Raw genomic sequence first — 15,013 nt, forward strand, 5'->3', positions numbered from 1 at the left:
ACACAGAAGAAAAAAAAATATATCTACATGTACTTTGGTGGAGTGTATAAAAATATTGTCTCGAAAAATTCAAAACAAGTTGAGAAAATCATTAGAAGCTCTCGATCATTAATCAAAACACACTCACGACAATAACACAAACTGCCCGAAGGAATACAATAGTCCTGCAACTTATCGCCGAGATCCAAATTAATAAAGCCTTTTTTTCCCTATCCAAACATGCCTTTCTCGCGCACATACTGCGTCAACCCATAAAATATGACGGCAACACAATCCACCCAGAGGGGGCTCGACCTCCTGCATCTTATCACACCGCGCGATCCCAATCATCAAAGGCATTTTTTCCTTATCCAAACACGCGCACGCACACTCTCGACTCTCACTCGCGGCATTCCTATTTCAGATCGACATCCAGTAAGCAACAGCAGCAGCCACGCGCTCTCTCCGTCCTTCCATCATCAATCACTCGGCGTAGCTTGGGCACTAACAAATAATGATCCCACCCCGAGTAACCCAACACGAACTGGCCAATGAAAAAGAGCGTATCACGGCTCCTACGCGTAACGCTCGAGGAAAATCGGAAAAATGGCGCGAAAGGGAGCGTTTCGCAAGGAGCAGGGCCTATACTTCGCGCGCACGCGCGCATGGTATACATATATATACAGAGCCGAGACTGCAGCCATGGCTCTTATTACCTAACGCCGACACATATACGACGGCCTTCATACGGCCGCGCGGGCCAGGCACATTATTACGGTTCAGGCATCGCAATGCATTATAGGCCAAGACGTTGACGCGGTTATATCGGAGTCGAAGGTAAACGAGAGACTCGTGCGGCTACACATTATATGTATGTCTATAGAGCACGAGTCTCTCCTTCTTCCGTCTTCAGCTCTGCACCTGGACGGTTCTCCAGTCCGATGGGGTGTCCCGCGTTTTTACGCTTTCGAGTTTTTTTCTCTCTAGCGATTAGGTAGGTGATTTTTTCATTTCGCTCTGCGGCGGCGGAGGATAGACTCTCCGCGTGTTACTGCGCAGAAGGTGACGCGGAAAAAACGACGATGGCTGCAGCTTCTTTTTTTCGGGGCTGTTTGTTTGGATCGACGTTCCAGGAGGGGGAGTTATTGTCGCGTTTTTGGGGGATTGTTTACTTTAGAAACTTTAGTTCCTTTGATCGTCGTAGACGATGTCAAGAGTTCTTTTAGACTTGACTATGAAGTGTCCATGTATAATGTAAAAAAGTATAATTTTATATTTATCAATGCTTCACTTACTTGTTCTCAATTTACTTTTCAGTTTCGATGATATAACATCGGCGGTTTCCTCTTGAAATCACATGGCTCGTGTATCTCGATTCCTTCCACGCGCTTACGTATACTTCAGAGATCCCTCCGAACCCGCTCACCATAAGGCGAACGAGTTGTAATCGAAGACTGAAGCACGCACAAAGCTCGGAGAAGAAAGCAGAGAGAAGACACTCGACCTTCCGTATACATTTCTATGCGAGCTTTGATACTCTCTTCAGAGATCCGTTTGAAGCCGCTCACAAAAGTCAGCGAGGGCAAACGAAGACCGAAGTGTATGCAAAGCGCGCTGAAAAAGATCGGGAGAGCCTTTATGATTGTGAATGGCTTCCGTATCAGAGTCTATTCGTGAATAAGTCATTGATATCACACGTCAAGTCTGAAAGGCATACAGAGAAAATAAATTAGAAATTAAGATATACAAGACGGATCATCGGTTAGAGGATCAGATTCGTTTGTTTTACGCTGTAACAAAAGTAATTTTGTCTTTGAAATTCAAGTATTGTCTGTTCGTTACGCTCGCAGTGCGAAAGGCACGTGCTATACTCGACCTGCCCCCATTAATCAGGATCGATTACACTTATCAATTGACCAACTGATTTATTGATATGCAAATCCTGAAATAAATCTCAATTTATGTAATAATGCAAGGTAAATCAAATTCGTGTGTTACTTGTGACAATCACAGAAACAATTTTTTTTACTCTTCGTCAGTTTTCGGTTGAAACTTTTTCTGCGTCGCGTGCGAACACGCATTAATGTAGGAGACAGTTTTTTTTTATATGACGCACACAAAAGGCAAATAAAAGGAGAGTTTTGAAGAAAGAGGGATGAATCCGTGCATCTAAAAAAGAGGATGAACTGCAGCTTCTAAAAAAACTGAGATCGGCCGGGGGTTTGACAAAAACGAGAAGTGAGGCAGGAAGATGAAAAAAGCGGGAGAGTGTAAAAAAATCAAGCGGAAAACCGTTGCCCAAAGAATGAAAATAGGTATAAAAAATGTATCGCCGGGAGAAAAGTGAGCGAGTGAAAGAAAGAGTGTCGATGAAAAATGGGACAGTAGCGTGCATCGTCGGAATATTAATACTGCGATTAAAAAAACGTTTGGTACAAATTTTGTGTCGCATTTTGCGGAAAATAATTTTAAGGATGCAATTCAGCATTCGTAATCTTTTAAAGTCATAAATCTAAATCATGACATTTCGTGGAACGCAATGAAGATTTATAATTTTTATGTAATCAATTAATAATAAAGTAAAGGAAGCTATGTCGTGCGAATTCTCAACCTCATAAATACCAAAAAATTTATTAATACAGCCGTAAGTAGCTCCACCTATATATGTATACCCACGAATCCACGATACAATTGTTAAAAATATATCGCATCATAATCAATTTCTCCATCTAACAGATAAGAGAAGAATCATGTTCGCTCATTAGACAGTAATCAGTAGCAACTGCGATGGAAAAAAAGTGAGAGGGCGAGGGAGTCAAACGACACTCGCGTTCGCATCCGCGCGTACGTCAATCCGCAATGCTCGCACTGAAAGTGCAAGCGAGCCAGCCTACTTAGCTCTGAGAGACACTGCAGCGGGGAAAAGGAATAAGAAAGGAAAGGGGAGAGTGAGAAAGCAGCAGCAGCAGCTCTCAGGGCCGCTCTACTACCGCCAAGAGGAAGGAGGAGGTATCCTGCCAGCCATAGGGGGATTTCGCGGATCCAAACGTCGTGCCAGACACGCATAATATATATAGGAGCGGCGATTAACCGCGCCGATGCAGTTATCCTTTTAGCCTCGCCACCGTCGAGTGCTTCACTCGATAGTACAGTTGAGTACCTCGAGGACATGGCGAAAGTGAAGTGTCTGGCAGCTCTGCTGCTCATCGCATTGGCGAGTACCGAAGCTGCCCTGGGTCCGAGGGGATACGGGACGAGATTCGGCAGTGCGCCTCTGCTGGAGAGGTTCGCCTGGAGGATACTGGACTGGAATTACCCCAACGAAGTGAGCAGGCAGCAGGCCATCGCCAGCGGTGACTTCCAGCCGGAGAACGCGTTGCCCGTCGGCATCGAGATCTGGAGGGACAAGCTCTTCATCAGCGTGCCGAGGTGGAAAAATGGTCAGTTTTCGTTTTTGACGAGGCCCCGCTTGTTGGTTTAGGAGAGAGCGAACGGACGGAAGTGAAATGGGAAGTGCAGGCTGCGATGTGTGCTACGATTACGGTTTTAAATGCGGAGGACCGGAAGAAGAGCATTTTACGTCAAGTGTGCGCGATCTCTCGGTTCTTTGATCGGCCGGAAATCTGTGTATACCGCTATGTTATCGAATGACTCCAAATCTTCTATAGCGTTGACTCTGAAATGCAGAGTTTCTTTAAATAGTACAACATTCATTAGAATTTCAAATTATTCGTTGAGTGACACTTGACGCAAAATGCTCTATCTGACAAGTACGATTTGAAAAAAAAAAGAACAAGAGTTAAGTACTAGCGTACACTTTATTAAAGCTCGTTATGTCAATGGCTTACTTCACACTCGAACCGAACAATTATAAGCTACAATGTATATAGCCTCGAGAATCGACTTTAAAATTTTCTAATACCCATATAATTTTCTCTCAAATAACCCCCTTTCAAACATCTAACGCAAATTCAGACTATCTACGATATATCGGCTAATCACATAATTTCCGTGCATCAACCGGTTATTCCATGAGCGAATTGCACAACACTGGCCAACATTTGCCTTCTATACTTCGGAATAAGCCGTTACAGCCGCGCGCACTTTTGATGTGTACGAACGAGCAAAAATAAAGTCCCTGCTGTACTGCAGATGAAGCGAGCGCGCGAATGCGCAACGTTACGCGCTGTTTATCGCACGCTATAAGTTCCGAGTTGCCAAGCTGCGCGCACGCGAAATTTATTCCGCCTTCTCAATAAAGGCACTCGCTCGCGCGCGAAAAGTACGGTGTAACGCGAGTATCAAAGCTCGAGCCGCGGGATGAAATTAATAAGCTTGAACGCGTGTATCGACTCCGGCCGATCGATCGTGAAATCCTGAATTGTTAATGAACGAATATCGATGGCTGTGGTAATCATACGAGGCTGGCGTCGCTGCCTCGTTAGCTGAATATTTATTATTGTGCGAGGATCAGCGGAATTTCGTTTTATTTTTTATAGACCCAAGAAAAATAATAACTCACAGCTGTGTCATGATAAACAAGAAAAATATGCCCCCTTAAACTAACTTTCGTCGAGTGAAGAATTTTATACCGCGCGACACATCAAAACGCAGGCGATTACGTAACAAACGCTCATTGTCAGCGCACACAATTCTAATCGCAGTTCACTCAATTATGCTGCATTACGAGATTGTTTGTATGCGATTATCATTCAATAAGCGCATTTAAGCCTCACGGGACTGGAGCGTGTCACCCTCTCACGATTAGACATTGCGGTGGGATGATGATTACGAGCTCGCGGAACAATATATTACGGGAGGACTGGTATAAGGTATACTGTATAATTGGGGAAATGAATTCGCAGAGATGCGTAATCTTAGTGGGTCACATTTTAGCGAATGATAGTGAAAGCGCTGCAGAGCGAGAGAACACATTTTTAACAAAATAAGTCTTATTGCGCGGAATGACTCTTATTTTAATTTGTAGCGCATTAGCGGTAATCGCTTTAAAAAAATATCTCTAATGGCCTGCTGCGCGGATAGTTGCTTTATATAAAGATTGAAAGTAATGTTTCCTTTCTATTAGCCAGACCGAAAAAACCCATGTGATTGCTTTACTCAATCTCGTGTGTCACGTTTCTTCCAACTCAACATTCGAATGAAATATCTCAACTGTTAACTCAGTGTAACGGTATCGCGCGGAAATTACACTATTTTCTGCGAAAATTCTCTTTTAAATGCGTGCATATAAATTCCTTTATCTTAAACTAGGAGAATTAATATCCGACGAAACATAGCTGTTGAAACAATCCGTGAGCGGCCCAATAGGCTGGTTTTGATCTGATGCGCAGATTGTAATAAGGGAAATTGAATAGTGCCTATGCGCCACCTATCTTCGTTAACCAGAATAGCTTAAACAGTAGTAGAAAAGACCAGTCTAATACCGCTTCGTTTTCTGAACAATACTTACACGGTGGATCTTTTTTGGTGCGCGTGAAAAAAGTAATACATGAATAAAATAACTCTCCCGAAATCTTATCAAAGACAATGTGAAAATAGTAATCACTCGTGATAACGGTTTTGAGTTTATTAGTGAAACCTGTGGTACGCATAACCATTGGACAGAAAAGGTATATAATTGATCACCGTGTAATATTATCGAATATTCATATCACAATTCGCGTCGGCTCGTCAACTGATACTTTCAACCAGCCCTGCTCACGGCTTATCTTCACGCTCTGCACACACATTGATATCGAAAGTACAGTTATTGATAAGACGGTGCATGAAAAATAGAGGAGCGCAGCGTTTCTTTGACGGCATTATATAACAATAATTACGGAATTATTATATATTCGGAAAACGGTAATTTGAAAGTTGCCGGACGGAGATTATAACTTTTTCACCGATACTACGCTGTGCTACCTTACATATTATACCCCTCTCACAATGAGCTTTCCAAAAATATTTTATTTACTCGAATTAGAATCGGCGCGGACTACTCGGAAAAATTGTTTACATACAGCGCAGGAATTACGCACGCTGTTTATCGTACCGGTTTAATTAGAGAATTAGTCGCCTGTTGCAAAAAAAAGCTTGCATCAGTAGTCCGGCGCTAGAGCAGAGTGTACGGCGAAACGTCCGCGCGAAACGAAAGTGCCTGCCGTAATATAACACGCGCACGCGCGTGGGACTTGGAAAATTGGAATTACCTAGCGTGCGCGTGTCGATCAGACGAAAACACACGATTCGTGTTTCGTTTTTCAGCGAAAGTCCTAATGAGAGGATACGGGCTGCGGAAACTGTGCCATTGCGCTCGATGTAGTTTTTGAGTTCATAGATCGTATCTCGTATTTTTTTCTCTTCAACGTTGTTATACAATGTAGAAAAATGGTTTCAGGGAAAATAAAAATTACGTCATGCTCACACGACGCCGATTCTTCGTAGAGAGACGCAATAAAATAATCCAGCGCATTCGACGGTGAAATAGTAAAATTCCGAGTAAAGGCAGAGTTACAAAACCACAAAACCTCATCCATAAAACCGTATCACTCAAAGCCGTCAAGATCTCCTCCTATAAAGGTACGTCCACCGGCCTGATCGATCGTGCCGACCTTTTGTCCCCTGTCTATCCAGCCCCCGTAAAAAAGGCGCAGACTCCGCTACGCAACATCTATCTCAATCGCCATCCCCTGACTTCACCTTCCGCGCGCACACTGTATCAAAAAAGGAGAGCCTCGAAAAAAAGAATCAAAGCTCGCACGCGAGCGCGGAGGAAGAGGGAAGGTCCGAGGAAGAAGAAAGTACAGAGAGCTTTTGTATCCGGCCGCGACAATGAAGCGGCCGGAAGCCGAGCAGTAGTAGCTTTGATCCGCCCAACGCCTACGCCAAAGTCGCTCGTGTCTCCCCCGTCTTCGTCGATCATTGTCAGAGCGCGTTTCTCGGTCTCTCTCTCTCTCTCTCTCTCTCTCTCTCTCTCTCTCTTGCAGCATTGTCGGCTGCTGTAGTCTCCGATGCCATTGTCGGCGAGAGAGGCGGGAGTACGTGTATACGTCTAGTAGGCGCTAAATATTTTACGTCCTAATTTTACGCCGGAATTGTGGCGATGCCGAAAGCCCCGTAAGATCCTTTGTCGGATCGGAACGCGGGGTGTGGATTGCGAAATAGCGCGTAACGTTTGTTTGGCGCGGCGAATTCGAGACGGTGCTATGTGTACAGATGGAAGTTGCAGTTTAATTGCGTTAGGATGTGTATGCTTTTGAGGAGGATTTAGAAAGTTTACGGTTACCGTTAGGATAATTGAAGATAAATGGTTCGCGCACGCGTCCGAGCCAGGAAACGTGTGGGTGTGTACATAGGTAAATAAACGAATTTTCGGTGCAGTCGTGCGCTATTGTCGAGAGCTTTTCGATTGTCGTTTATTTGACTAGAGCGACTAACGATATAAGAAAATTTATAGTGCGTGAGTATTAATCGGACAAGCAGACCTGCTGTACAGCGGACAATGGAAGTGTATTATACGATTTATGCTAATCTTCAAGCAATGAAAATGTAAACTACTCTGATAAAGAATCTTAGCTACCGCGCTTTCAGAAACGACAGATATGGACGTGATATCTGATTGCCCATTGAGAATAACAGCCTGCCTTTGTTTGCGATTCGCTATTTTAAGCGCGGATAATGTCTTGCAACTGAAATCAAATAAATCTCGATTACTCCGTCACAACTGCACGCACAGATAAAAGTTTTCGACTTTTAAAACGCTTGACCAAACTTGTAGTTAATAGCGACTCTCAACGATCTCTACATTCGCGTATCTTTGCGTCGATCCTTTCTTGAAATATCTCGCGATCTTAAAAAGCGCATATTTGCCGTCTTTCTCTCTTGCTCTCCTTTTCTCATTCGGTTTCTTATACACCCTCTCGTTTGCATTCTCTCCCTCGTTCTCGTTTTCGAATATCGTCTGGACGGTTTCCGCCTCGCGACAAAAGTGAAACACGGGGCGGCATCTCGAGCCGGTCGTTTCTCTCGTTTGCCTCTTCGCTCTCGCTTTTTTTTCTTCTCCTTTTCTCGCCTCTCACCTCGATGTGTCTCTTATTTCGCAACTTTTGCTATATTAATGCTTTTATCGCGACGCCCTTTTTTTGAAATAAAAATCACGAGAGAATTCGCTTTTCGCGTAAGTAGAGCAATTTTATAACATGCTTTGCTCGTTTACCGTTTGCGTAAACTGTACTTTTTTTGCTATCGATATAGCAACCGATTTATTTATACTGCTAATTATGTTTACGTTTGTATAAGCGTGCAGCGCGTTCCCGGAGTTTTTGTATTATACAAACTATCGGCGCCGTAGCGCAAAAACCGGAATTTTCACAAACGATTAGGCACGCAGAACCATTTCCGATTTTCAGCGAGCATATTCATACGGACGCTTGCGCGCGCGCGCGAGCAGGGTAACAAAATATCCATACGCCTCGTCGGCGCGCGCACAACCCCATTGTTTTGCCTTCCTCTCCAATGAGTCTCTCAACGTCCACCCCGACGAGAGCCCAACTCCTTATTCCTTCCATTCTCTCCTCCCCCATTTTTAATCCTATAATTTTAATTTCATCTTTCTCCCGCGTGCCAATCTTAATTCACTTTACAGCTGAATAGGCTCATTCAGTGCGGCTGGTGCCCTTTTTTCCTGCGCTGCTCGCTCGTGCCCATGCTCCTCGCTCACATTGTGCCTCTCATTCTTCCTTGGCTTTTTTTCATCCTAAAGAGCTGCGTGTACGCGCTTAATGACGCTATATCCTTCGGCCGCTCACGTATGCACGAACTTCTTCTCCGAGCCGAAGAAAGAAGAAGACGAAGACGAAGACTCTTTCTTTCTTGGGGCGCGGAGGTGAGCTCTCAGGTGGTGCTGGCAGCAGATTTTTTTTCGCGGCGCTCATTGTCGAGGGGACGACGACGAAACGCGATATCGAGTGACTTTAAAGGGGTGTGCGAGCGCTTTTAAAAGGAAAATGTGGAATGAATGGTCGGGATCCTTGATTCGTCTAGACAGAGAATGATACACTTTTTTCTCGAGATATAGAGCTAGCGAGAGTGTATGATGGGTTTTTTACGATTGTGTATATTTAAGACGGATCAGTGCTATGGTAATGGCAGTTTGTGAATAACGACGGAATAATAAACTCGAGGTCGGCCCTTGCGTCTCGCGAGCGCCTTATAGAAAAGGCATATTATACGCAGAAGTCAAGAACACAGGGAACAATGAGTGATTGTCTCGGTCTTTCTGTGGAATGATTGAAACATGTAGAGCAATTTTTCACGGCAAATCCATTGGGAATAATTCTCTCCTACGGTGTGTGGTGACGCGTTCTTGCGAAAGCCATTCTGATAAATTCAGTACACTGCACCACCGAGAGAAAGAGCCACGCGTCGTGGCGCAACCGACTTATTTCAAAACTAATCCCCTTTTTCATTTTGTTTACGTGGAGCACACATTCGCGCGCGCGCGCGCGAGCTCGACTATATAAAGGCCCGTAAGCCACCCACGACACAAAAATAAAGACCGCGAAGTGAAGTATAATTGACTGCCAGCGATTTGCAAATTCACACGAGTGCTGTGCAGCTTGTTTGTAGAAAGTATTAAAAAATGTCTTTATGCTTCTTATTGCAGGTATACCAGCTACCTTGAACTACATTCCGCTGAACTCAGTTCGCGGCGGAGCTCCCAAGCTCAATCCTTATCCGACCTGGGCTCAAAACGTCGCCGGAGCCTGTGGAAGCGGACTAACCACCGTCTACAGGTATTTTTATTCGAATAATTTCATTAATCGCCAACGAAAATAACGCGCATTTCTCGAATGGTACTGTGCGACTTACATTCCGAAAAATTTTCACACACATAATACTCCTCCAACGTACAATGCCGCATTCGATGGGCTCTCTCAAAAAAAGAAGAGGAGAGAGAGGACCATTCGACTTCGTAAGCGGATTTCCGCGCCAACAATGAAAATTCCGAGTAGGGTCGCGTGGATGACGACTTCGAGTCCGTCATTTTCGAGCGATTGACGCGTGACGTGTTCTTTCTGTCTCGCTTAATACAGGATTCACGCGGACGTGTGCGACAGACTGTGGGTACTCGACGTCGGCACTATCGGCATCGGTAACACCACCGTCCAGGCTTGTCCCTACACCCTCAACGTATTCGACCTGACCACCGATAAGCTTCTCAGACAGTACAGGCTCAGGCCCGAGGATGTCAACCAGGTAAGAGAGACGTACAAACAACGCGCGCATATTTCCTTTTAGAATTTTCCCTTAACCTGTTACGATCTAAATCTCATACGAATAACTCGAACCTTTCGGAATTTCGAAATTTTTTCTCCCTCGTAGAATACCTTCATCGCGAATATCGCCATCGATCTGGGCAAAGGCGGCTGCGACGACGCCTTCGCCTACATGTCCGACGAGCTCGGCTACGGCCTCATCGTCTACTCCTGGCAGCTGAACAAGTCTTGGAGGCTCTACCACAGCTACTTCATGCCCGACCCTCTTGCCGGGGACTACAACATCGGCGGCTTGAACTTCCAGTGGGGCGAGGAGGGAATATTCGGCATGAGTCTGTCGCCGATCGCCCTCGACGGTTTCAGAACTCTCTTCTTCCACCCTCTGAGCAGCAATCGGGAGTTCGCTGTCTCCACGAGGATACTCAGGGACGAGAGCCGTGCCGAGGATAGCTGGCACGATTTCCAGGTTAGCTTATTTTTTTCTTAAATTCATATCGAAGTTGCGAAACGGAAGTGTGGCATTTATCTATGTGCAACGATGAAGTCGTTAGATTTTAATAGTCGTGCCTTTGATTGGGCGTGGCGGAAAAAAGGCCTAATGATACGCTGCACCGCGTACATTGTAACACCGTAATGCGAAAATAATTTGCCTTCGAGAAGCCTTTTTTTCACGGATAGCGCAAAAGGCAGCGAGAAAAAACTGATGAATAATGATAGTGCACGCGAACGATTCGTACGTTCACGCGCGTACGACAAATATATTATAGAGATCAATCTTACGTGTTAAATTCAGCTTTCTCCATTTCCGCTTCACCGATAAATTTCGTTGAAAACAATTAATCAGAAGCAAACAATGCACCGACTATTCCCACGTTTAACTATAGCCGCTCATTTCTTATCAGGTACTACCGGAGCGTGGACCTTTGGGCCACTCGACTGCGGAGGTCATGGACGACAACGGCCTGCAATTCTTCAATCTTGTCGACCAGAACGCCGTAGGATGCTGGAACTCTCTGCTACCCTATGCCCCGTCGAACCAGGCGGTCGTCGCACGCCACGACGAGGCCATGATTTTCCCAGCCGACGTTAAGGTGCGCATAAACCCCACATTGCACTACGTACGCTGCGCGTAATTACTTCTGCACGCAACCCACTTTTCGAGCAATCAAGAGCGCGAAGATTTAGCGCCGGAGAGACTATTCGGCTCTCTGATGAGAGGGCGTTGGTTCACACGTGACGCATTTGCTCTCCGTTACGTATGCGCACGCTGTACTTTCCGAAAACGTAACCTGAATTACACTGCACAACTGCTGAGTTGCGCCCATGTGTACGTAATCACCGCGTCGACGAGAGCTTTCGAAAAAAGAGCAAATTGAAAATCGCAAATGAAAGGGAAACGCGTTATAAAAGTGCCTCGCTTTCGTCCGAGAGGCTCGACCTATTCAGATATACTCTTCTCCCTCTCGTCGAGACCTCAACGGAGGGCCTTCCGATGCCAATTTTCTCGATCCGCCTCCGCCCAGGCAATCAGAGTCCTTATTCCTTCATTGATCGCTCGCGAAGTCATTAACCGCGACTGATTACCCAATGCAACATGTACAACGGCATCCAGCGCGCACAACCTCGTAAATAAGCTGACAGGAGGGAAAAATTGAATCCATTTCGACTCTGACAAGGGAAATAGTGAATGCAGACAGAAAAAAGCTCGCAATTCCATAACGGCCGACACGTAACGACTCAATAATCGATGTTTCGAGCTGCATATGCAACAAACAGGCCTAGAATAAAGAAGGAGACACAATATGGCTTTCCCCCTCGTTGCACACGGAACAATCGACGTCAAAATCGTTGAAACCCAATAAATTTAGCCTATACATTTACACCTATAAACAACTCTTAAAATTTTTATTGAAAATTACTTTTTTACAGGTTAACCGAGGCCTGCTCTGGATTATGACCGACCGAATGCCGGTCTTCCTCGTCTCCACGCTCAACTACACGGACGTGAACTTCCGGATACTGACGGTGCCGGTACGCGACGCCATCGCCGGTACAGTCTGCGATAACTCGCCCTGGACGTACACGGGTAACCAACTGGGTGGACCGTATGGACAGCCCTGGTGGGACCGATGATCTTGTTTACTAGATGATCGAAGACCCGGACAACTCGGCGAGCGTAGCGAGGACTTTGACTCTGTTGTATTATACGATTATCGATGAATATCGAGAATCCGAGGCAGCTCTCTCGAATTTGCTTCGACTTTGTACATTAAGTATACTATCTATAATGATGAGTATTTAAAAGCGTATTTAATTGAAATTTCAAAGGAAAATTACCTGAGGTACGATGTTACATAAGGTATGTTTTTTTTGTTTCTACACGTTCGTTCACTATGATATGGATACCGGAAATTAGACGAACAAGACGGTGAAATTGATATTATGTTTCTTCTCGTCTATTTCCCGCCATCCATAATAAACGAGAGGAAGGAAAGTAAGCATCGCGAAACGAAAGCCGCGTATACGTGTATTCACGTGTATACGGGGCGGAATGTAACTGACGGAAAGGAATCCTGTTTAACTGGTGCAATGCGAACGCGAATGATGTACATTTTTTTCCAGCATTCTTGAAGAGTTTAGTATTAAGTCATAAATTTTGCAGCATGTAGTTTATGTTTTTTAAGAAAAGACCTATGTTGGATCAAACGAAATTTAAATCGTAATTTATGCTTGATAAAGGGCAATTAATCATTCGAGAATACATCGTAAAATAACAATACTGTTGATGTTTACAATCGCGCAAAGAATTTTCATTTCCTGTAAAATATGCGAAAAATTTTAGAATAAAATATGTACGTGAAAACTACAACAACAAACGTTTCATTTTACAACGCACTTATCCTGTTTTTCTATTACAAAATGCTGCTTCAGCCCCATTCCGAATGATTTCAAGTGAGCTACTTTAATCAATAACTGAATTTGTACAGCCGCAGACTTTAATGGAAACTAATGAATCCAACAACGGTCTGAAATTTTAGTTCCGCGTTGCGAACAAACGCATAAACGCGTGAAATACACTCGGCTGACCGTGATGTAAGCTTCTACAGCTTTTCACCGACATTACGCGCCCCATAAATACGATTATAATAAACTCTGCACCTCTAAAGCGCAGCAGTAACTAGTTTCGCTGATTAGGCCTCGCGGTAGCCTCGATCAATCGCGAAACTACATTCGGCGACTTATTCCATATAAATAACTTTCACTCTCGAACGCGCGTATCGTCGTCGTGAAAAACAGGGAAGGGAACTTTTACTTCTTCCGCAGAGTCGGGTATGAATTTCAATCAAAATTCTCGAGAGCATTCTTCGCGGGCGCGAAAAAAGGTTTCGTTTGCTGCTGCGGTATACTTTCACCGGTCGTGGATTTTTTGCTTTGTACTGATGTGCTATGCGAGGGGACTTGGTTCGAATGGGTGTCCTTCGGATTCGGCCTCTGATGGGAAACTTGCGCAACGTTTCGTAACAGCTCAAAAGGGAGATTATGCGGCGAAGGTCAAGGTGGTGATGAATGTAAATTTAGTAGACCGTTTTTGTATTAACGCTATAACTTTTAATAAAATAGAATTTCACAGTGAGTTTGCGGCACACTTGCGTAACTATTAGGTGCTACAAAATGATATAATTGAAATAAAAATGTCAAAGCAGTACGACTATATTAAATTTACATTACAATTTCATGTATAGGTTAAAAATTAAGTTAACATGTTATTGTATAATATTTTATAAGAATATTTTAAGTAATCAAGTATACATAACGCATTACGACACGTTGTGTCGATGAATTTATTAACCATATTATAGTAAAATTTCACAGGACAACAGAAACGCTGTATAATTAAACAATTTCGGAGTGTGATGAACGAACAGTTAATCATATACATACCAGCAGCTGATGATTTTTTGTCTCCTTCAGAGCGCAATCGAAACTAATATCAGATAACGTTCGACAAGCCATAACGAATCCCCGAATCACCGTTTTCCATTATATCCGGCTTCCCTCCTCAATCCCTATCATCCCCATAAACAACTCTGACCCAGACAGAGAGAAGCCATAATTTTCAAAGATTCGATTGGAGACGACTATCGTCAAAGAAATCTCACTCGCTCTCTTTCTTAAGCCAGATCTTCGACACTTCGGCTCCTCTAATTCTCTTACGCACGACTGCCGTCACGTGGGGAAGTCGATTCGACGAGGCATCGGTTAATGACTTCCGCCCTTTTGCTCGCGCTTGAGATTTCCTTTGCCGATATACACGCACCTAGGCCTTCTTTATTTTTTTGACGACGCTGACCTGTGCGGATGAGCCAGGCGCAACGTTGGTCGAGAGACGAAGGGACGACACGCGTTCGCGCGAGAAAGATAAATGCGGAAATGATGGGATGCTTTTGAGAGAGACACTCGTCTCGCGGTTACTCCATGTCACTACACTAATTTGACGTATAATGTATTTTTTTGAGCAGCAGCTGACACGTCGTTTGTTTTGTACGACGTTACTGTGATATCGGGCGTTGGTTTGGAAATTACATACGCTCGATTGCCTTTGGCTTTTCAAATGGAAAGTGTGGGTTCCAGTGTAAATTTTGCTTTTTTTTTTGCTGAAAACTGAAGCGTTATGTACGTCAAAATTATACGTAATGCTACTGCAATAACCTTCTAACTTTATGGGCTATTTTTGCAGAGGGGTATAATAGTCC

General features: G+C 44.3%; 1 protein-coding gene across 1 annotated transcript; it reads left to right on the plus strand.

Moving 5' to 3' along the window:
* The first annotated feature begins 3,148 nt into the window (after window positions 1-3,148).
* Y-y (yellow-y) lies at window positions 3,149-13,126 on the plus strand. The gene is made up of 6 exons (NM_001161505.1): window positions 3,149-3,419; window positions 9,647-9,776; window positions 10,077-10,239; window positions 10,366-10,725; window positions 11,162-11,350; window positions 12,189-13,126. Exons 1-6 carry the CDS (start codon window positions 3,149-3,151, stop codon window positions 12,390-12,392), a joined length of 1,317 nt encoding a protein of 438 aa, NP_001154977.1. The 3' UTR covers window positions 12,393-13,126.
* Window positions 13,127-15,013: the final 1,887 nt, after the last annotated feature.

Source organism: Nasonia vitripennis, chromosome 1 (assembly GCF_009193385.2).
Source record: "Nasonia vitripennis strain AsymCx chromosome 1, Nvit_psr_1.1, whole genome shotgun sequence".
Lineage (NCBI taxonomy): Eukaryota > Metazoa > Arthropoda > Insecta > Hymenoptera > Pteromalidae > Nasonia > Nasonia vitripennis.